Genomic DNA, 21129 nt, shown 5'->3' on the forward strand with positions numbered 1-21129 from the left:
AATTTGCTATTTTTTTAAGGGAGACAATCTGAAGTTCAGAATGAATCCAGAAGGAAAGGACAGAATATTTACTTCACAGCACTAGCTTTCTTGCAGATTCATTCTGCCCAGTTGTACATGTATGAGACATGATCCCTCTAATCCAGATATGTTACCATTCATATGCAGCCTTCTGTTTCTTACCCCATGGATGGGTTGGTACATTTTTGGTTTTGCTCTTTTGAACCTGAAAGCAGAGGAATGTAATGGTAGTGTTCGCTCTAGATATTAAATGCTAAAGTAGTGGTAGCAAATTCTAATTGTGGTGTTCACCTCCTTGAATATACTTCAATAAACCATATTATGGCTTAATGGATAGTCTGATTTATACAACTGGCTAGGACAATGGCTAGGTTCCAGAAAACATGCTGAACTACAAACCACAATATTGTTTTAGTTTAGTCTGATGTGTAAACCAAGTCAGTGTGGATGAGTGTTGGCAGGACCTGACCCATAGCCTCATGGACCTTCTTGTTTCTGCTTTAAACTAAACTTGCCTCTGCCATATGTAGTGTGCAGGTTGCAAACTCAGTTCCTATGCTTTACAACTGTGTTCACACAATTCCAACACCAGTGTGTTCTATGTTTTTATGTTTAGCAGCAAACTCCCATCTCAAAATCTTCCTATTTATCCTTGTAATTTGCTTTCCTTCCAGGTGTTGGCTATGGTATGATGGTTGTGTCCAGTTACATTGGAATCTATTACAATGTTGTGATCTCTATCGCCTTCTATTATTTCTTCTCATCAATGACACGGGTGCTACCCTGGACATACTGTCACAACTTTTGGAATACAGGGAATTGCACCAGTGTGTTGGATGTTACCAATAGCTCAGCGGGTTCATCACTCAACTTCACACAGATCTTCAACCAGACTCTGAAGCGCACTAGCCCCAGTGAGGAATACTGGAGGTGATAATGGGGGCAGGGGATAAAGTAAATGGATATGGAAAGAAATGGGAATTAGTTTGTGAGTGGGTTTCCCTCAGAGAGGATAATTTGATTGCATCACTCCTGAGCATTAGTTATCATACTTGCTGGGGCTGATGGAAATTGTAGTTCAAAACATATACAAAATTATGGAAGACTGACCTGGGGAAGAGGAATCTATATTGCGCCTGTCAAATGGAACCCATGATCCTAGCTTATTCTGTCTGTAAGTTTGAGCTACCATCCCAACGTCTGTGCATGAATGACATAGTCTAAGGCAAGTTGCATATTGGAAAGATGTTGCCCCAAATGGAACAAGTAGCAGAAAGTTTGGATGTAGGCCGTTCCATATGTTATTAACATGATTTATAATCAGAGGCAGATAGACTCTTTATTGCTGGATCAAGGAATGGAGACAGTAGGTAAGAAAATAAAATTGCAATATTTTTCACTTAAAGAGTTTAAATGAACCCATTTTGCCTCTTGAATTATGAAATTTAAGAATATTATATGTTAGGGGAGTTATCTATACTCTAATAGACCCGAATGTCGCCTGTATTTTGAAAAGTTTCTTATTAGAGGTGGTTGCAAACAAAGTTTCCCCATAAATTCTTGTGATTTTTTTCCCCATGTTGGTGCAAATTAGTGCTAAACTATTACCATTTATATACTAGCATACTTACAGATTCTTAATTTCTGACCCTAAAAGTTTATTCAAAGCACCTAACAATCCCACTTTTTATTGTTTTGTTTTGTTTTGATTTATACTTGTTGGTCTTGAGTGCCAGTTTTTGGGATCTGTGGATGCAGATTGGTTTGGTGCATTTGTTGGAGAAGCATATAAAGCACTTGCAAACTGGAATTTATACTCCTGTCTTTTATTCCAGGCGGTATGTACTGAAACTGTCTGATGACATTGGGAATCTGGGTGAGGTGCGGCTCCCCCTGCTGGGTTGTTTGGGTGTCTCTTGGATTGTCGTCTTTCTCTGCCTCATCAAGAGTGTGAAGTCCTCAGGAAAAGCAAGTAGTGCTCCCTCTTCCTTAACTTACCTGTGTCCAGTCAGTGCACATAAATCCCTTACGACTTTCCAGTTGGCTTTCATAGCCATCTGCAAGCTCCCTGGCCCCTCCTCCTTTGTTCAAATGGAGACTATTTTCCCACTTGCAGTTTTACATTGACAAAGCACCCCTGATGTTCATCCTTGACCACACAAGGCTGGCTTTATCTCATTCCATGGGTTTATAACCTAGTCAAAACATTGGTGTTCCTAAATACTCGTTAAATCCTAAATATTTGTTAAACTATAGTGACTGCAACAGAAAGTGTTCCTTTTAAGAGGAGGGGAGTAGAAGCTATGCTTGGAGGGAGTGATGGTTGTCATGCTACTGAAATCAAAGTTCTGGGAGAAGAAATTTTTGCTGGAACCTGCTTTCTACTTGCAATACGTCTGAATGCTCTCCAATTTTCCTTTGTCCCCCCTCTTTCAGGTGGTATATTTCACAGCAACATTCCCGTACGTGGTGCTGACAATCTTATTTGTGCGGGGAATCACTCTTGAAGGTGCAGTTACTGGCATCATGTACTATCTGACACCACAGTGGGACAAAATCCTTGATGCAAAGGTACTTACAGGGGATATCATAATGGGTTGGCAGGTTATGCAATTCAGAGCCATAACTGAACCATCTCCCTGTAATTTGAAACTGTGCAGGCAACTCTCTTTCCCCAGTGACATATTTGTCTTTGATAGGTGTGGGGAGATGCTGCCTCGCAGATCTTCTATTCATTGGGCTGTGCCTGGGGTGGGCTTATCACCATGGCATCATATAACAAGTTTCACAACAACTGCTACAGGTATGATCTATGATAGAAGTGATGGGGAAAGGATGTACAAAGAGATTTTGGGGTGATATAGTTCATATGTCTGGAAGATATCTACAGGGAAAATAGTGCAAGCACACCAGGTAATAAGTTACTAGAAGCCTTGCCTCTCCCATTGTGGAGGAACTTGATTTTAGACACTACATAGTTTTTGAACTTTTCTTTGAAACACAAGTATTAGAAAGTTTATTTTTTTATCTTAGAGCATAAGGTGTAGCAGCCATCAGAATGCTGATTAAACATGTACATTACATGGTCCAAATTTACATAGGTGGTTTGTATTAATTTGGCAGGTTGAAATAGAAGCTGTGTTTTCTTTGTTCTTTGTAATTAAATAATGTTGCCTCCTTTCTTCTAAGGATCTCAAAACTGCAGGTGGCATCCATAAGATTAGTTTTAGAAAGAACAAGTTATATTTGTTCAGAAGAGTTTATATCCCACCCCTTCTACCAACAAATGGTGCTCAAGATGGCTACAAGAATTAAAACCATACATTTTTCATGAATTAATTAAAACATAGTTAAAATGTAAATAAATAAAAATAAAAATAAACTTCTCCCCTAACTTAGTACCTAAATGTAAATAAATAAAAATAATAATAAAAATAAACTTCTCCCCTAACTTAGTACCTAAACCCACTCACATGCCACACATGGGAGCCCATTCTCTAGATGGATCTTTTGGCTTGCTGCAGGATACTTCCCTCCAGCTCCAAGGATCCTAAGATGATCCTTCCCTGTTTTCATGAGCTCTCCCAACTTGGTGTACCCACAGGGACAGCATCATCATCAGCATCACCAACTGTGCTACCAGCGTCTATGCAGGTTTCGTCATCTTCTCTATCCTCGGCTTCATGGCTCATCACCTGGGAGTGGATGTTTCCAAGGTGGCCGACCACGGCCCTGGCTTGGCCTTTGTGGCCTATCCTGAGGCACTGACACTCCTCCCCATTTCTCCTCTTTGGTCTGTTCTCTTCTTTTTCATGCTCATCCTGCTGGGGCTGGGTACACAGGTAAACACAGCAGTTGGCAGTTTATGCTTTGGGGGGATTCTAGGGTCCAACATACCTGAAAGCTACCAGCCCAGAGAAAGCTAAACTAGTCAATAAATATAAATGGAAAATAGTATGCATATAGACTGTGGGATTATTTATATACATGTGTTTGTTAAAATACAGATCACCTGTATGTATGTATGCATGCATGCATAAACATATGCCCCAAACTTGATTCACTTAATTTGGAGTAAGGATGAAGATTTAATGGTGCCTGGAAATCATGAGAAATGGAGAATGATTACTTCCATACAGCATGACTATCATTCCAAATTCCTTTATGGCAAACGGAGTCATAATGAAGCTGTACCAATATGGTGTCCTTCTGTATCCTGGTGCTTTCTAGATGGTATGAAGCTGAAGCTCCCATTATACTCAAGTTGCATAATCAGTGCTCATGCTGGCTTAGAATGATGGGAATTGTAGTCATACACATATGGACTACACCAATCTGGGTGTGTTAAGGCAGATTGAGCTTAACTATTAGCACCGGATTCTCCCCCCTAAGTGAAGTGTACTTGCCCCAAACACTGATTCACTTTCCAAGCACTGCTGATCTCCAGCCTATAATTTAATCAGAACTGATGTAGTTGGAGAGAAAGGGTGATTTCACTGTTGCTAAATGAAGAAAGATGGAGAGATTAAAACCACTGTGGCATGTATAACTTTTACTTCTCCTTCATCATTTTTTTCCTCAGTTCTGTCTCCTGGAGACTCTTGTCACAGCCATTGTAGATGAAGTGGGAAATGAATGGATATTCCGTCGGAAGACTTTTGTGACTCTAGGTGTGGCTGTGGTGGGCTTTCTGCTAGGTATCCCACTCACCACGCAGGTATGAGGGAGAGGCAAAGGGCAAGGCAGAAATGACCAATTCCCACCCTAATGCTGAGAGGGAGAAGGCTTGCTCTAATCCAGTACTGACTGCTTTCTTTTTCTGTTCTCCCCTAGGCTGGCATTTATTGGTTATCGTTGATGGACAATTATGCAGCAAGTTTCTCACTTGTGGTTATTTCATGCATCATGTGCGTCGCCATTATGTATGTCTATGGTGAGTACCTTCTGCCAGTTGCATAGAGACCTCTTTTGGATTAATTAGAGCAGTTCTAGAGCTAAGCATGTGAATGGCTGGAATACTGATGTTTCAACAGTTAGCACTTGATCAAGACAGCCAGAACTCCCCTGTGGATTTGACAGCCAGGAATGCTGAAAAATTAAAAATTATATAGAGTCAAGAATAGAAGATGCTGGTTTCCCTGGATGCCATTTCCTGACTTAGGAGTCTGGAGTAAGATAAGAAAAGATACGGAAAGGCTGCAATCAATTCTTTCTTATGAAAAGTCCATAACTCAAATGCAGACAGGACTAATATCTAATCACAACAATTTGAAGGTTATTAAAGTTTATTTGGCTGCTGTCAGTAATTGGTTTGGTTGGGCACTTGTCATCGCTCACAGCTCAGAAGACTGCTGACCTAAGATGCACGACTGATTACTTGCTCCCCAACTAAAAAGAGTTGGTAGTAAAAGAAGCAGATTATAACAGCAGGCTTAGTACAGAAGTCTGGTATCCTAGGGCAACTGTCAAGGATATCTGGGCTGAGGTTAGTGCTCTAGGGGCCAGGTCACTGTGATGTCTCCTAACCACCTTCCAACTACTGCTATCACTGTCACCATTACCACATCATCCTGAAGGAACCCACTGCCATAGGAGGGGATGCCCCAAAGGGTATTTTGCCTAATGTTCTGTGGTCTGAGCATTGACTCTTTCAGGCACTGTCCCAGTAGGCAATGGGAACTTGCCTCAAGGTATCATTAATGGCAGAGGCTTCTTTTGTGCTCTGCTTCCACTGTCAGAGTTGTGATAAGGGTAGGAAGCAGAGCAAAAGAACCATACTGAGGAATGGCGAGAGAGACACAGTGAGGAAATAGGTACCCTATTATACTAGTGGACTCTTGAGAACTTGCAGTATCCCTGGAGTCTTCTTACAATACCTCCACTCTAATCCGCTGACCATCCTCTCATCCAGGGTACCGGAACTATTTCAAGGACATTGAGATGATGCTGGGTTTTCCACCACCCATCTTCTTCCAGATCTGTTGGAGGTTCATCTCTCCAGTTATCATCTTTGTGAGTGCAAAGAGAGAGTGGGGGAGAAACACAAAAGAACATAGGAGGCAGGATTGGGAATGAGAGGAGAGGGGACTGGGTGACTAGCCACATACATTGAAACAGCATGAGCATGGAATAAAGACTAAACTGCTATTGCAGAAAAACACAGTGACAAGTAAGCAGAGGGTGGGGGAAGGGAAGGCCAGAGGTTTTCTACCTGCCATGATAAAAATATCCAGATCTGTGAAATGAAGAGAGCTTTTGAAGGTCCTCAGAATGCAGTACTAGGAATGATGCCATCCAGTACCTGTTTTGGTTTTAGTCAGCCTTTTCCCCCTCTCCTTCCAGTTTATCCTGATATTTACAGTGATTCAGTATGAACCAATCTCATACAACACATATGTGTATCCGACCTGGGCCATCGCCATTGGTTTCTGTATGGCGCTCTCATCGGTCATCTGCATCCCCATCTATGCAGTGTACTACCTTTTGCGTTCAGAAGGCGACTCACTACTGCAGGTAGGATTGGGGATTGCAGGCAAAGGGGCAGAGATGCTGCTGCTTTCTGGACATGTGGGACCCACAGGTGTACCTGCCTGAGATCCCACTGTAAACCAGGGTATTGAAACCACCAATTTCTTGCTTGCCTTTTGTATCTCTGCAGCGTTTGAAAAATGCAACTCGGCCAAGCCGGGAGTGGGGCCCAGCCCTTGCTGAGCACCAGACAGGCCGCTATGCAACAGCATTCAGCTCAACAGAATCCCAGCTGGAGGTGCAGCTGCTGAACCCCGAGAAACCCAAGAGTGATGAGGCTGGCATGATGGTTGCCATCACCATCGGAAGCAATGGCTCAACCCACAGCCAAGACTCCATGATGTGAACCTTAGCCTGGGAGGCAGGGCAGGGAGCACTCCTTGCACCAATCCATTCCCACCTGTCCTGGTCCTCTAAATCCTACTCTGCTCAGATATACTAAAGTACCCCCACTGGGTGGGGAGCCCTGGCTCCCAGGCTGTGCTGGACTCTGGGGGAGGGGGCTGTGAGTTCCCATCCCACCCACCTCATTAGTGTCCTTGTGCCATCTTGTAACCCTTATGTTTACAAGTAATGCTCAGATGGCCCCAATTCACAGCCAGGACCAGGATCAGAGACAGAGATGGTGTGCACTGGCTAAGTGGGGGTTCCTTGAGAGGTACCAGGAGGAAGGTTGGTTGCTGTCTTAGAAGCTTAGTTATCCTCTCAGGATGGTTTCTGGCAGCTACTCCTGGGCCCAGTGGGTCTAGAATCTATTGGGGATGATATGGCCCTCATTGCCCTGGATCAGGGCCATTTGCCTGGCCCTTCAAGGAAACAAATGGGAGTGATGGAGGTTGGCAGTGGTTTCAAATATGAGCTGACATTCTAGGCAAAATTCAGTCTAGAGCTAGACAACCTTCAGCTAGGCTACTGCCTTTGTGACCACTCTTGCACACATGCATGGAAGACTGCACACTACCCATCAATATCTATATCTTCCCAGCTTCCCCACTTGTCTTGTATTTAGGAAAAGTGGGGTAGCTTTTCCAAGACTGTAGATATAAAGTTCCAATGATGGTTCCCAAGAGCTTAAGAAAATTCCGGAAGTCTCTCAAAATTGGTAGGGAGAATCTAGCCTTATTTGCCTAACTGTCCCGGATTCCTCTTTCACACACACACATCCTTGCACATGGGTAACAGAGACACTATGTGACTATGGTTCAAATCTAAGAAAGTCCCAAGCTTGTGGGCAACTCATGTAAGCTGCTGCCACACTATGTACAGGTTGTGGAGCAAACTATTGAACTGAATTATGCAGGAGCTTGTACTTGAGTTCTTGGGAATGGACCTTCTGAAACTACTGTGTATTCTCTTTCCCTACAGAGGAGCAAATGAATTTGAATAGGATCCCTCTACTTGCAAGGGATCCTTGGGACCTAGCCCTGTCCTAGTCTCTAGGGAAAGGAGCAGAGCCAACCATGGTGCTAAGAGCAGATGATGTGCCAAAACCAGCCCTTGCAACTTGAGGGAAGCACAAAAGTCAGAAAGCACAACCTTCCCTAAAAGCTATTCCTGGTTAGCCCTGGACCCTGGGTTGCCACCTCCCATAGTAGTGGGGATGGAAGCCTCTATCCCCATGCTGCAGACATGAAGAAGTTGGCCAGAAACACCAGTATTGCATGGCAGCAAGACCTCTTCGTAACACAAACCACAGCTAAGACTGGCTCATATGGGAGGGGTAACTAATGGTTGTGTCTTCCCACCTCATTGCCCCTTATTTCCGTTTCAGCATTGCTGCCTGCACTTTATCCTTAGCAAGGCCTAGAAGGAGGAGACAAGTAGTCTGGACAGCCACTACCTTGCCCTTTATCCTGTGGCAGCAATGATGCCATGACACCAATGCCATACTGTTCTTGTAGGGGGCATCCCTCAGCTCCCAGGCATGGACAATTGCTGTAGTGCCAACAGCAAGGGTGCATCTGGTTCCTACCCACAGGGTAACTGCCCCAGCCAGTGGCATGGACACAATGGCCAGTGTTTAAGTGCCAAATGTCTGCATCATGCGCAGATGAAGGGGGGACAGATGGCTTCATGCCATGATGGCATTTTTACTTTAAGCCGCCAGCATCCAATCCTTCCCTTCCTCTGTACTGAAAATGCACTATTTAATGCATGGTTCCATGTCTGTCCCTCCCTCTCCTGTAGAGTGTGGCAACTACCACTGCCACCTCTCATTGTTCATAGCAATAATTGTGATGAGTCTCCCATACTGTGACTCTCCCAGTTGTAGATTGTTAAAGTCTCATAGATTTTAATGAAATTTATATTCCTGAACTCAGGATGTACAGTTCTTTTTGTGGGGATTGGAAGGGTGATTTGAGGAGCCATACCTTCTCTGTAATGCTAAATGGACTTATTGTATTGGGTAATGGAGAGGAGGAGGAGGAGGAGGAGGAGGAGGAGGAGGAGGAGGAGGAGGAGGAGGAGGAAGGATCCCAGGAGCACTGCTGCACTGTATAGGAGAAGGGATACTTAGCACGGTCTTGTTACTTTCTTTGGAATCGATGAATTTGAACATAAGAATGAGGAAAGACAACAGTAGCCAACATTAAACCCATTTCAGGCACAGGGAACAGCAGCATTCAGATGGCACTATTGCCTCAGAGCAGACAGTGAGGTGTCAGAAGGAAGAGGAAGTTCTTTTTTTCCCTAGCTTGGCCCTTTACACTGCAACAATCTAGCACGGGGACAAAAGCGAGACAGTGGACGAGGTTCTGTAGGAGGCATGGGAAGAAAAGCAGGTTCCGACACTGGTGCTGCTGCCCTATAAACTGAAGCAACTGGACGTCCCAATGTTCTAGGCAGCTTAATGTCACTGTCCTTCCTTGCCTGGTTGGAATCCTCACTATTTTGATGTATCCATCCCAAAGGGGTTTTTGTTGAATGGCTCCACCAGGATGATGGCTGATAGCAGAATAGAGAACTCTGATCCCTGGGATCTGGTGAAGAAGTCCCATCAGAAGCAGGATTGATCTGTCCAAAGCTTGACTCTTTCACTGAGCTTTTTGGATGGCTGTGAACAAAGAGGAGTTGTGCGATACAAAAGGTTTTATTTAAACATCTTTCCATCAAAAGTAACAAAAATGCAGAAATCTTAGTCATTGCAGAAGAGCTTATGGATCTCCAAACTCCACTGAAGTGGATTGAACAAACTCCAAAAATGTTACTCCAGAATTCTGGAGATAGAGTGATAATAAATCAAGCTGAATTAAGTTTGTCACTTTCTAATACAAGGCTTCTGCTCTTTCCACCTCTTTCTAGTACTTTAGTTTGTACATATTTACATATTACCTGAGTTGAGGCAAATGGGTGCTATTCCCAGTCTGGTTTGACATCAGGGAAGGAGGCCTAGGACATGACTTGGGCTGGCTCAATTCCAAATCCCACTCCATGGCACGTTTCTCTTCCTGTAGTTCTGTGGACAAAAGATTACTTTAAGATGGAGAAACAACAATGAGCACAAGAACAACAGAAATAGTGGTATAGCATTTAGAAATAATCTCTGCCTAATTGCTTATACTGTCTATACTAGAAAAATCCACCTTGTCTTTAAGAAGATGACTCTTAGGCACCATTCCTCTTTCCCAATCCCCAGTCTAATTCTAAACAAAGGCATGAGATGTGGATTTTGCATACCAGCCATGGTGGGCTCATGAATTGTTTCTTGCAGCTCTGTAGCATGCTTATGCACCTCCTCTAGTCGGTTCTGTAAATCAAAGAAAAATGTTGATAAGAGACTGAAATATCAAGGTCATGCACCTTTGTAATTTCCCCAAAGGAATACCTGTCTTTCCTAAGAGGGTTTAAGCATGGGGAACTCTGTACATAGAAGTATTTCACTTTTTCCCCTTCCTGTATGCTCCTATCACTGCAGAAAGCTATTTTAGACAAGCAATGCACACCCAGTCCCTTCAGTCAAAGAGGTTAAGTTTCCTTTTTCCCTGGAAAATAGCCTGTGTTAGCCTTCTGCATCCCCATGTCATTGTGGCAACATTGCCCAGAATACCTGTGCTAGTAGTGCAAAGTTGGTTCAGAAAAACAGAGACAAATAGCAGGGGGTAGTGTTGTAGCAGCTCTGCAATCCAAAGCAATGGCATTTTCACACCAAAAATGGCACAGACCTCTCCTACTCTGCACATCTCAGCCCTCACCCACCACCTTCTTTAGATCAGAAAAAGGGGAGAGGAATGGCAGCTAATTAATTAGTTACAAAGCTGAGATAAAAGTCAGACACATCTTCATTCTATATTACTCCCTCCTTGAAAAACCCAAGTCATCTGGCTTTAAGCCCATCTGTTTTTCTTTGACCCAGTAAGCGTGCCTAGCCATAGGACTGTGAATATATCATAGGACAAACTCCAAAATCAGAGGAGAGTCACTGGGCCACTTGGGATATTCTGAGTGAAGAACAAGTTGAGAGTGAAGTTTAGCTACGCTAGTGTAGAAAGCAGCCTCACAGACTCATGAACCAAAAATTGAAGTGGACTTTTAGAAGTGCAAGATTCTAAAAGCTCTATGTGAGTGAGATATAGTCCTTACCTGTAAATGTGTAATGTATCTTTCTAGAGCATGGCATTCATCCTCTAGCAAAGTCCTAGGTAAAAATGAGACTCCAATGAGATTGACAGAATGTGAGATTTGGGAGAAAGTAAGCAACTATCAGCTGCAGATGTTAAGAAAAAAGTTGAGTGTGAGATCTCCACGGGTTCCTCTGTTTTTCTTTTCTTTCCCATTACAGAAGCTAGCCATTCAAAACTGAATTAGATGAGAGGACATCTGCTACTTTTTTTACAGTAGAAATTCAGTGTGTTGGGGAAGACATGTGTAATCCAAGTTAGGGAGATTCCTAACTCAGGCACTCAATAAAAAAATTCACAAGCACTCCTAACCTTAATAAATATTCTCTATTCCTCTACTAGTATTCTGGTTCAAAATTTTCCAAACTCCTGGCCAGTGAACTCTTTCTAGGGTGCTGGATTCCTTGCAACTAGGACTCCTTTCACTCCTATATCCACTTCCTAGAACCGTAGAGTGTTTTAGAGGTGTGGCAGCATATGGACAAATATCTATATACTCTGTTGTCTGATCTTCATCTTTAGGAAGTCATGACTATGCCCACTCTCAAGGACCATATTGCAGTGTTTAGTGAGAAAATGTCAGCTTCTTGATCCTCTTTCCTGAAAATTGCATCCTTGCATTCCATAATGCAATGGAACAGGTTGCACGTTATGCCTCTTCTGAAGAGGGAAAGAAATGGAAGTTCAGATACATTCAAGATTTCAAGGCAGAAGCTAACTTAGAATAAGGTGTCATGAGCAGCAAGTGCAACAGGGCTGTCTCACTACATTTTTCCAGTTTAAAAGAACGTATTGCACTGGTGCTCAAAAACTCTTCTGCAACGACTGATCCATTCCTTGCATTCACACAGAACAAAATGTACAACACCACACATGTGCAGGCAGAAGAAATTAGAATGAGACTCCTGCAGATCTCCCTGTGCCTCTCCTTGTTTTCATGCATATGATGCAAGCTATTCTAAAGGGGGCAGAGGAAGAAGCTCTGAATACAAACTGCTGGACTCATTGGCATATACTTTCATGCTCTGCTGCCCTCAACCCTCCTCCTATCTCTGATGAGCCAATCCATTCTTTACCATTGGCGATTCGGTTTACCTCCCTTCTGAGTCCTCTTACCCTCCTTGCTTTTAACAACTGTTCCAAGAAGAAAAAGATAAAGCAGAAAGCAGGTGTGCAATTCAGCAAACTTACCTAAGTCTAGAGGATATCTCGCCAATATGAGCTATATTTAGCTTATTAGAGTATGGTTCCAAATCATTTGTGGTTCTGGAGGACAGTGACCTAGGAAAACAGAAATTGGATTAATATAAATGCCAGACAACTTGAGAAGGACTAGTTTTTCCTTCAGCTACACAAGATTCCAAGTCCATAAGTAGGCATTTTGGCACTAAGCAACTCAGATCAGGAATGGGAAGTAGAATCTGGATGGAGTTGTTAATAACTTTCATTCCATATCTGTAAATGTACTGAATTCCTCTTCTCTATGGATATTACAGGCAATGACTGATCAGCCTAACCCAGCATGCATCTTAGTCCCAGCAGTCGATGAACAAGAAGGCCATTCATGACCAGTTTTTGTGCAAATGCCCAAATTCAGAAAAACTACAATCACCAGCATGTCAAAATGCTGGACCTAGACAAACATTCCTTATATGTAGATACATACTTAGGTACAATTAATTAAATCTTAACTATATTTATCAAAAATAAGTCTCATAGAATACTTGTCTGTGTGGCTCACCTTTCTCTCTCCTTCTTCCCCCCTCCCAATCATATAGAAATAACTAGGAAGAAAATGAAAAAAGTACAAAGTACAAAACAATATATCTAACCCTCCCAAAGAAACTAAAAAGGAAAAAAAAAACCATGGTTGGATGTATATAAAAACCAAACAACATATCACAATAGATATGTAATACAGGTGAAACTCGAAAAATTAGAATATTGTGCAAATGTTCATTTATGTCAGTATGGCAACTCAAAAGGTGAAACCAATATATGAGATAGACGCATTACATGCAAAGCAAGATATGTCAAGCCTTACTTTGGTATAATTGTGATGATTATGGCGTACAGCTTATGAAAACCCCAAATTCACAATCTCAGAAAATTAGAATAGTGTGAAAAGGTTCAATATTCTAGGCTCAAAGTGTCCCACTCTAATCAGCCAATGAATCCATAACACCTGCAAAGGGTTCCTGAGCCTTTAAATGGTCTCTCAGGCTGGTTCAGTAGGAATCACAAGCATGGGAAAGACTGCTGACCTGACAGTTGTGCAGAAAACCATCACTGACACCCTCCATAAGGAGGGAAAGCCCCAAAAGGTAATTGCAAAAGAAGTTGGATGTTCCCAAAGTGCTGTATCAAAGCACATCAATAGAAGGTTATGTGGAAGGGAAAAGTGTGGTAAAAAAAGGTGGGATGACCGCAGCCTGGAGAGGATTGTCAGGAAAAGGCCATTCAAAAGTGTTGGGGACTTTCACAAGGAGTGGACTGAGGCTGGAGTTAGTGCATCAAGAGCCACCACACACACACAGATCCTGGACATGGGTTTCAAATGTTGTATTCCTCTTGTCAAGCCGCTCCTGAACAACAAACAACGTCAGAAGCGTCTTACCTGGGCTACAGAAAAAAAGAACTGGTCTATTGCCTAGTGGTCCAAAGTCCTCTTTTCTGATGAGAGCAACTTTTGCATCTCATTTGGGAACCAAGGACCCAGAGTCTGGAGGAAGAATGGAGAGGCACACAATGCACGATGCTTGAAGTCCAGTGTGAAGTTTCCACAGTCTGTGTTGATTTGGGGAGCCATGTCATCTGCTGGTGTTGGTCCACTGTGCTTCATTAAGTCCAGGGTCAACGCAGCCATCTACCAGGAGATTTTGGAGCACTTCATGCTTCCTTCCGCAGACGAGCTTTATGGGGATGCTGACTTCATTTTCCAGCAGGACCTGGCACCTGCCCACACTGCCAAAAGTACCAAAACTTGGTTCAATGACCATGGGATTACTGTGCTTGATTGGCCAGCAAACTCGCCTGACCTGAACCCCATAGAGAATCTATGGGGCATTGCCAAGAGAAAGATGAGGGACATGAGACCAAACAATGCAGCGGAACTGAAGGCCACTGTTGAAGCATCCTGGTCTTCCATAACACCTCAGCAGTGCCACAGGCTGATAGCATCCATGCCATGCCGCATTGCAGCAGTCATTGCTGCAAAAGGGGCCCAAACCAAGTACTGAGTACATATGCATGCTTATACTTTGCAGAGGTCTGATATTGTTCTATTTCCAATCCTTGTGTTATTGATGTCATGTAATATTCTAATTTTCTGAGATTGTGAATTTGGGGTTTTCATAAGCTGTACGCCATAATCATCACAATTATACCAAAGTAAGGCTTGACATATCTCGCTTTGCATGTAATGCATCTATCTCATATATTGGTTTCACCTTTTGAGTTGCCATACTGAACATTTGCACGATATTCTAATTTTTCGAGTTTCACCTGTATGCAAGACAGCTGAATAAAGTCTCTCTCATTCCATGCTTTCTGGGTAGTATTGGGAACTTGTAGTTTGTCATGAATGACTGAAGAAAATGCCAGATCACCCAACTAACATTTCAAGCTTTGGACCACCTGTGCGCAAAGGGCTACAGCCTTAGTGACTGTAGGTCCAAGAGACTCCTACTCCTTTTACCACCTCCTGATAGTCCTTCAGACCTGGCACTGGTAATCAACTTGGGTTCTCAATCATCAAGGTCATGGGAATGTTGTGAATTGCAGCCTGATCCAGCTGGAAAGCGCACCAGTTTGGGCAAGGCTGCTCTTACGAAACCAAGGTCCACTACATTCCCAACTTCCCCTACTTTGATTTCAGCCTTGCTGTATAGGTGAGTGGCCTGGGCTCTTCTCCAGGTGACCCTTCCCTCTCCCCTCAGACTGTCCAAGACAGCAGGAGCTGCTGAATAAAGTCTACTCTTGGGTCTTACCTGATGAGAGTGTTGCTCCCAGATGATGGCCGACTATTTCCATCATTTGTCTTTAAAGCAAAGTTGACCACGCGTGGGTTGTATTTAGCAATGGCATAATCGTGGTCCCTATAATAAGAAGCAGGCATGAGACAAGGACCTAGCCACCTTAGAACTGTCTCTTAAATTCTAGCACTGAAGCCATACACTTGCTGGAATGTGGAATGAAAATCAGTTAGATGAACATCTTTAGGCTAAATGGAAAACCAAATTTGACCAAAAGGCCCTTCTCTCACCCTCTCCACTGTATGAGTAAGCCATGATTTAAACTTTATCATGTGAATAAAGATAATGTGAGAGGAACTCTTTTAACCAAAGTACCCAAGGCTGGATCTGAGAGATAGCAAGATTTAAATGATGAAGAAAAGCCTGAGGGAGTAGAACAAACTGTTTTCAGTGTGTAACTGAAATATTGGAAGAAAAAAAACTCTTTCTTACTGGTCAGTTCGTTCTAATTGCCCTGATTGTCCTTTCTGTTATTTATACAGGAACAAAGTAGGAGGCAAATATCTGGCCAAGAGTTCCTTGCTGAGGTTGAACCCAGTTCTCATTCAGATTAATCTCTCTTTTGAATTTGGAGGGGGGGGGTCATAATCCCAGCCTCAGTGTATGGATTATGGATCACGTACACTAGAGAAACAAAAGCAGAAGCTAGATTTCATTCCTGATGGGAATGTGCAGTTGTGAGATGTCTGCATAAATTGTGGGTGGAGACAGGAAGCCTGCTCCCAAAAGGATATCATGGAAGTGAGGTATAAGTCATATGCATCAGGAAATATCTAGTAGAAATAGGGGGAAAGGTTGTTCTATTTCTTCTCACCGTCATCACAAACGAAGTGGGAAATAATGCCTTTCTTCCCCACAAAGTTTGATAGTATGATTTCTGGGGGATTTGGATCAGAAGAAGGAATGTGAAGGCTTCACAGGCTCTTGAATTAGAGATCTACAGTTTCCTTCTTTCCTCAGAGTCCACAGACCTTAATTTGTAGTTTTGTTTGTTCCTTGCGGTATTGGTATCTTAGAACCTGTCAACAAGTTAGACCTTCATTGTGAAGCATTTCTTTTTCTTCAGTACCTGCCCTCTTGCAATGCCTTTTGCTGCAAGCTGATCAGGAGTAGGCGAATCTCCTCTCTTACTAGTTCCTTCAGGTGGGGAGGAGCAGCCAGCAAGACACAGTTATTAGCTGTTTGCCCAAACTGGTCCAACTGCAATTCTTGATAGAATTCCAAGAGAGTCTTTACCTATAAAGAGGGAGGAGGTTAGACTCTGTGCATTAGACATACCCCAAAATGTTTACAGTTGCACTTGATACAAATCCCAAGAAAGTCACTTGTTAATCTTTCCATGCCCTTTCATTGCTTGCCCAAATAATGAGAAGCACTCACACACCTGAAGACTACAGTTCTAGCATACCTGACCTGATACATCCCAGATGCTTCTTTGTTAAAAGATTCATAAGCAAAATTAAGCAAGATAATAACATCATTCAGAAACTCTCCCCTTTGTTAGAAAGATTAAGACATAATGTAGCCTGGATAATCTTTAACACAGTGGTACAAAACTACATATTAGGAAGGCTGCAAGATTGGTGAAAACTGTTGTGGGGGTTCTTGAAATATGTGATCCATTCCTGAAATGTCAAAATCAATTATTTATTTGATATCCTACCTTTTCTTCACAAGTTCAAGGTAGCACTCCTTCCTCCTATGCTTCCCCACAACAATACAGTGAGTTTGGTTGAATTAAAATATAGTGATTGGCTGGCTCAAAGTCACCCAGTGAGCTTCTGTGGCTGACTTTGGTGGATTTGAATCCCAGGGCCAGTCCAATGCTTTAATTACCAAACAAAACTGGCTCTTACTGCTCCAGCAAGTTCCCTTAGCATGCTATCACTTTGTACCACTCTTCTCCAAACTTGTACCTCCAGCTATGTTGGGCCACAGCTTATGTTGGTTGCTATTTGTCTCAAAGCAATAACTGTTGCCCATCCTATCTAGAAGGTATCACACTGGGGAAGATTGCATTATACAATAGATACTTTACCTTGCTTGTCCTTCACTTCTATTTCTCTTTGTATGAGTAACCTTCAATAATTGTTGTTTCCTCATCTCACTTCTGCCACTCATATCACTTGGCTATTTCCTGTGCCTCTTTTCTCCCCTCTCTTCCCAGGCCTCTCTCATATGCCCCCACACTCTACTTCCTTTACATGTAAGAATTTCAAAACACAGACACAGAAACAATTCATTTTCAATGAATCTTCTGAAATTCTAAAAGAAAAAAGAAAAACATCCTGCTCATACAGCAGAGATCTATGGATTGAAAACATCTGCCAGGAAAAAAAGTATATCCCTTAGGAAAACAGCAGCATATGAAAAGAGGAATGTAATTTAAAGGAGAATGTTTTAAAAAGCATGGCATATCTTATAGGCAAACACTAAGGCCAGAAGCTGGAGAACAAAAGCAGATATAACTACAAGACCCAGTATACATCATGAATGATAATTATGCATACAACATTATATTATGTTATGATTAATACTATTCTCCATCAATTTCATCCATGTCATATAACTCAAGATTAGATTGCTGGAGAAGGCTGCGTTTCCTTGCCTTGTTTGGATTTCCATTATATCTTAGATAGTAAACATTTAGTAACATTTTTAATCTGCCTGAAGACTGAGCATAGGCTATGAAATTATAGGACAACCCCCCCCCCCCAACCTCCATCCTTCTACATGTGTTGGAAATGTAGTTCTCAGAATTCCCAGCCAGTCTGCAATTGCAGTGCCAACTCATCTAGGGGGCAGAAAGTTGAAGACTGCTCTGAAAAGCATTTTAGAATCAAGGATGGAGCTATTATACCACTACCCTTTAGCAAAAGGTGGGTAAAGTTGCCCTATGAGATGATTTATCAATAATAGCACTATCCCACTCTCACCTTAAAATACCTACTATCCACACCCAGATTAGCACAAAATATTGTCACCCAGTAATTAGCAAGAGGAGACTGCACTGCTGTCATCTTTGTACTACTAATATTCCATAAAAGGTGCAAAGCTGAGTTCATATCCCTCCACAGCCATTGTCTTCCCCTGAGTGTGTGTGTGTGTGTGGGGGGGGGAATACATTGAATTATGTAGACAAAATATCCCCAGCTACAAATGAAATAATGTAGGACATTTGGAGGACAAATAAATTCTAGCACTCCCTTCCTGGCCCTACATATCAACAAGAGGTCTACAGCAATATAGCTACTTTACTGACGGCTTCCCAGCTGTCCTAACTGGGGACAGAGGGCATTTAGACAAGAGCACAGCAGAGAAATTAAGTTACCGCATGACAGCATGAGATGAAAAGGCAACAGAAAGGCAGGTAATAGGCCTCAAAAGGGATGATGAGTTACTAATAGAAGACAAATCCTGATGCTTTGAGACATGGACCCCAGGAAGATATGGATAGGAAAAGCATGCCAATTAATCATGGTAGGCAGGGAATTAGGTGTCTCTGAGCCAGGCCTGACTTCTGGTGACTATTTGGACAAACCTGTCTCTGGTGACAGTCCACAGCACTTCCAGGAACATTCCACTCATATCCCTGACTCTGTCCATCCACCCATCTTATTTCTTTTCTGTTTCCTTTATTCTTAGCATGCATAGTATATTTTAACTAGTCCATGCAGAGAGAGGTAAATCCATTAGCATGAGAAAAGACTCTGGGATGTTTATTGTTCTTTGCCCCAGGCTGAATAAAGAAAGGGTGTGAGTGATTGGAGCAGAACAAAGGACTTGATATAGTATGGATTAGGGACTCTAGCCAAGTGTTCAAAACCAGCTGAGATGAGGGTTGGCAAAAGAGAAACTTGCAGAGGAGAGAAAAGGCAATATATCAATTCACTCTTACAATCTGGCCTTCTGAAAGCAGATATATTTCACTTACAGGATCTAAACTAGATGTTGAAAGTAGTTGGGATACCCAGATTGAAATGGCTAAAAGAAAAACAAAAACACCACCCTCTTTTGAACTATAAGATAATGGATAAATGCATGTTATTGCTTGTGACCAAAATTTGAATCACTGGAGGGAGAGATAATTGAAGTCATAATCCCTATCCTTGAGCTACGTCCAATTTTAATAAAAGCAACATTCATCCTTGTAGCCTTTTAAAAAAGGAGGCCTCTGACAAATACTGTTGAGCCCCCTAGGCTCTGCAATTTGAGCAATACTAGTACATGTTCACATGATTCTAACAGTGTCAGTCTCAATTCCAACAGCACAGGGTCATGAATGTTGTCTAGCAGTGCTTTTCATATAACTGCTGGTGTGCATTAGTAATGGCTATACACAACAAACAAATAAAATAAATGAAAATCACGTCAGAAAACCTGTGCAGGTAAGATTGATGTAAGCATTGCAGTGGGAGAGAAAGTACCAGTCTGGGGGGGTGGGGGGAGCCAAAGCCCAAGGGTATTATAATCAGAAGGAAAGCCAGCAATGAGGAGGTATAATATAGAAAAGCCTGAAAGATGAGGGTCTACCTAATATTAACAAGAGAAATAGAGATGTGGAACTGAAGTAGAATGATGCAAGGTCAAAACAGGTTTCTCATAAATCTATATAAATTGTATACAAATATACAAATGTGAAATAAAAAGATAAACAGGCATACTTTACTAAAATTGGATTAAGTGAAATACACAAGTCCTTTTTGGGGAATAGAGGTGTACTCTGCAGTACTTAGGTTATAACTGTGTACTTTTTCCAAAATGACTGTCATGCACAATGATGTATGTATTTCAAAAGCAGCAGAAAGAGGCATAGAAGATGTTTTCTCCAGAGCTCAGCACAGCTGTGACTTTGTACAGACTGCTGAAATGAGGGGTAGGGGAAGCACCACAAGTATAAAATACTGGCAAAACATTACAGACACTTTAACCAAACATATCAACATTAATCAGTTCACATTGTTAAATTGCATTCAGCTCTCAGCTAGAGATGGCTCTGATTGAATAGGTCTTTGTTCTCTGTGGTATAAAGGTCAAGTGAAAGGTCTGGTCTCCTCACTGCCAACATGTGTACCTTCAGCAGCTTTTCCCAACCTGGTCTTCCAAAAGTATTAGGATTACAGCTCCCATGTTAAAAAGGAATTCTGGCAATCACATTAAAGCAACTCCATATACTTATTACCAATTAACCTTTTACTCAGTTAAGCTCTGTTGCCAAAAACTCAAGGGACCCTAATGTGATGGGACTTACAGATAGCCTCCCTGACACCATCTACACCCATTCAAAATGGTGGGGTAATTTTCCAGCCCCTCTGTACATATTATTGCAGTAGGAAAATGCATAGACCACAGTTCCCATCATAGAGTTGGCCTGAAGCTCCTCTTTCAAACCTCAGTGTGAAGCTCCAAGCTGTGTTCCACAAGATCATCTCCCAAGATAGTCTTCACTTCCAATTTCTCACTGGGTGCTAGCTGCTCCTCTATCATCCTCCAGAGCGATGGCACTGGTTGCAAGGGCTCCAGGGAGAAACTGGACAAGGGGAACATGGGGGCACAGTCCAATTCCAGGATAAAAATAGAAATTCCCAGGCCTAATGAATTAGAGGAAAGAAGGAAATATAGGGATCAAATAGCAAATGACAGGTCCCCAATACAAGGACACCTGGCACGTTATCCCCATTTCTTCATAAGCAGTATAAGACTAATACTATGTAAGTATTATTAATAATTATTAAATATTATTAATCTTAATGCTGCATTATATGTAATCATCATCATCATCAGTGTGTAATTAATCATTCACAACAAGGTAAGGCCACAGTCCCTGAACCCACTGGGCTGTAGATCAGACTCATAACCACACCAACCCACTAATCCCTACAGCCAATAAACCCAGTTACCTGTTCTCCAGTGCCCCCAGCCCGCCC

The 21129-nt window shown here is 42.3% G+C and overlaps 2 protein-coding genes across 3 annotated transcripts in view; one reads left to right on the forward strand and one right to left on the reverse strand.

The window, feature by feature from the left end:
- SLC6A9 (solute carrier family 6 member 9) overlaps nucleotides 1–13101 on the forward strand; it is a 53355-nt gene extending 40254 nt beyond the window's left edge. For both annotated transcript variants that reach the window (XM_007419963.4, XM_007419964.4), the window contains 10 exons: nucleotides 696–951; nucleotides 1857–1989; nucleotides 2458–2592; nucleotides 2721–2824; nucleotides 3626–3863; nucleotides 4604–4738; nucleotides 4855–4954; nucleotides 5933–6033; nucleotides 6364–6534; nucleotides 6680–13101. In XM_007419963.4, the coding sequence (XP_007420025.2) occupies nucleotides 696–951; nucleotides 1857–1989; nucleotides 2458–2592; nucleotides 2721–2824; nucleotides 3626–3863; nucleotides 4604–4738; nucleotides 4855–4954; nucleotides 5933–6033; nucleotides 6364–6534; nucleotides 6680–6895 (1589 nt within the window). In that variant the 3' untranslated portion in view covers nucleotides 6896–13101. The remainder of the gene's footprint in view (nucleotides 1–695; nucleotides 952–1856; nucleotides 1990–2457; nucleotides 2593–2720; nucleotides 2825–3625; nucleotides 3864–4603; nucleotides 4739–4854; nucleotides 4955–5932; nucleotides 6034–6363; nucleotides 6535–6679) is intronic.
- CCDC24 (coiled-coil domain containing 24) lies at nucleotides 9241–20824 on the reverse strand (the record flags this gene model as incomplete). The annotated part of the gene is made up of 8 exons (XM_088153465.1): nucleotides 9241–9604; nucleotides 9883–10006; nucleotides 10228–10297; nucleotides 11131–11185; nucleotides 12360–12449; nucleotides 15158–15265; nucleotides 16272–16438; nucleotides 20594–20824. Coding segments are annotated over 8 exons (1209 nt in total), but the record flags the coding sequence as incomplete, so codon positions are not given.
- Between the last annotated feature and the right edge of the window lie 305 nt (nucleotides 20825–21129).

This window comes from Python bivittatus, unplaced genomic scaffold (genome assembly GCF_059951505.1).
Source record: "Python bivittatus isolate LINGU-HERP-01145 unplaced genomic scaffold, Pbiv_v1 ctg000700_np1212, whole genome shotgun sequence".
NCBI lineage: Eukaryota > Metazoa > Chordata > Lepidosauria > Squamata > Pythonidae > Python > Python bivittatus.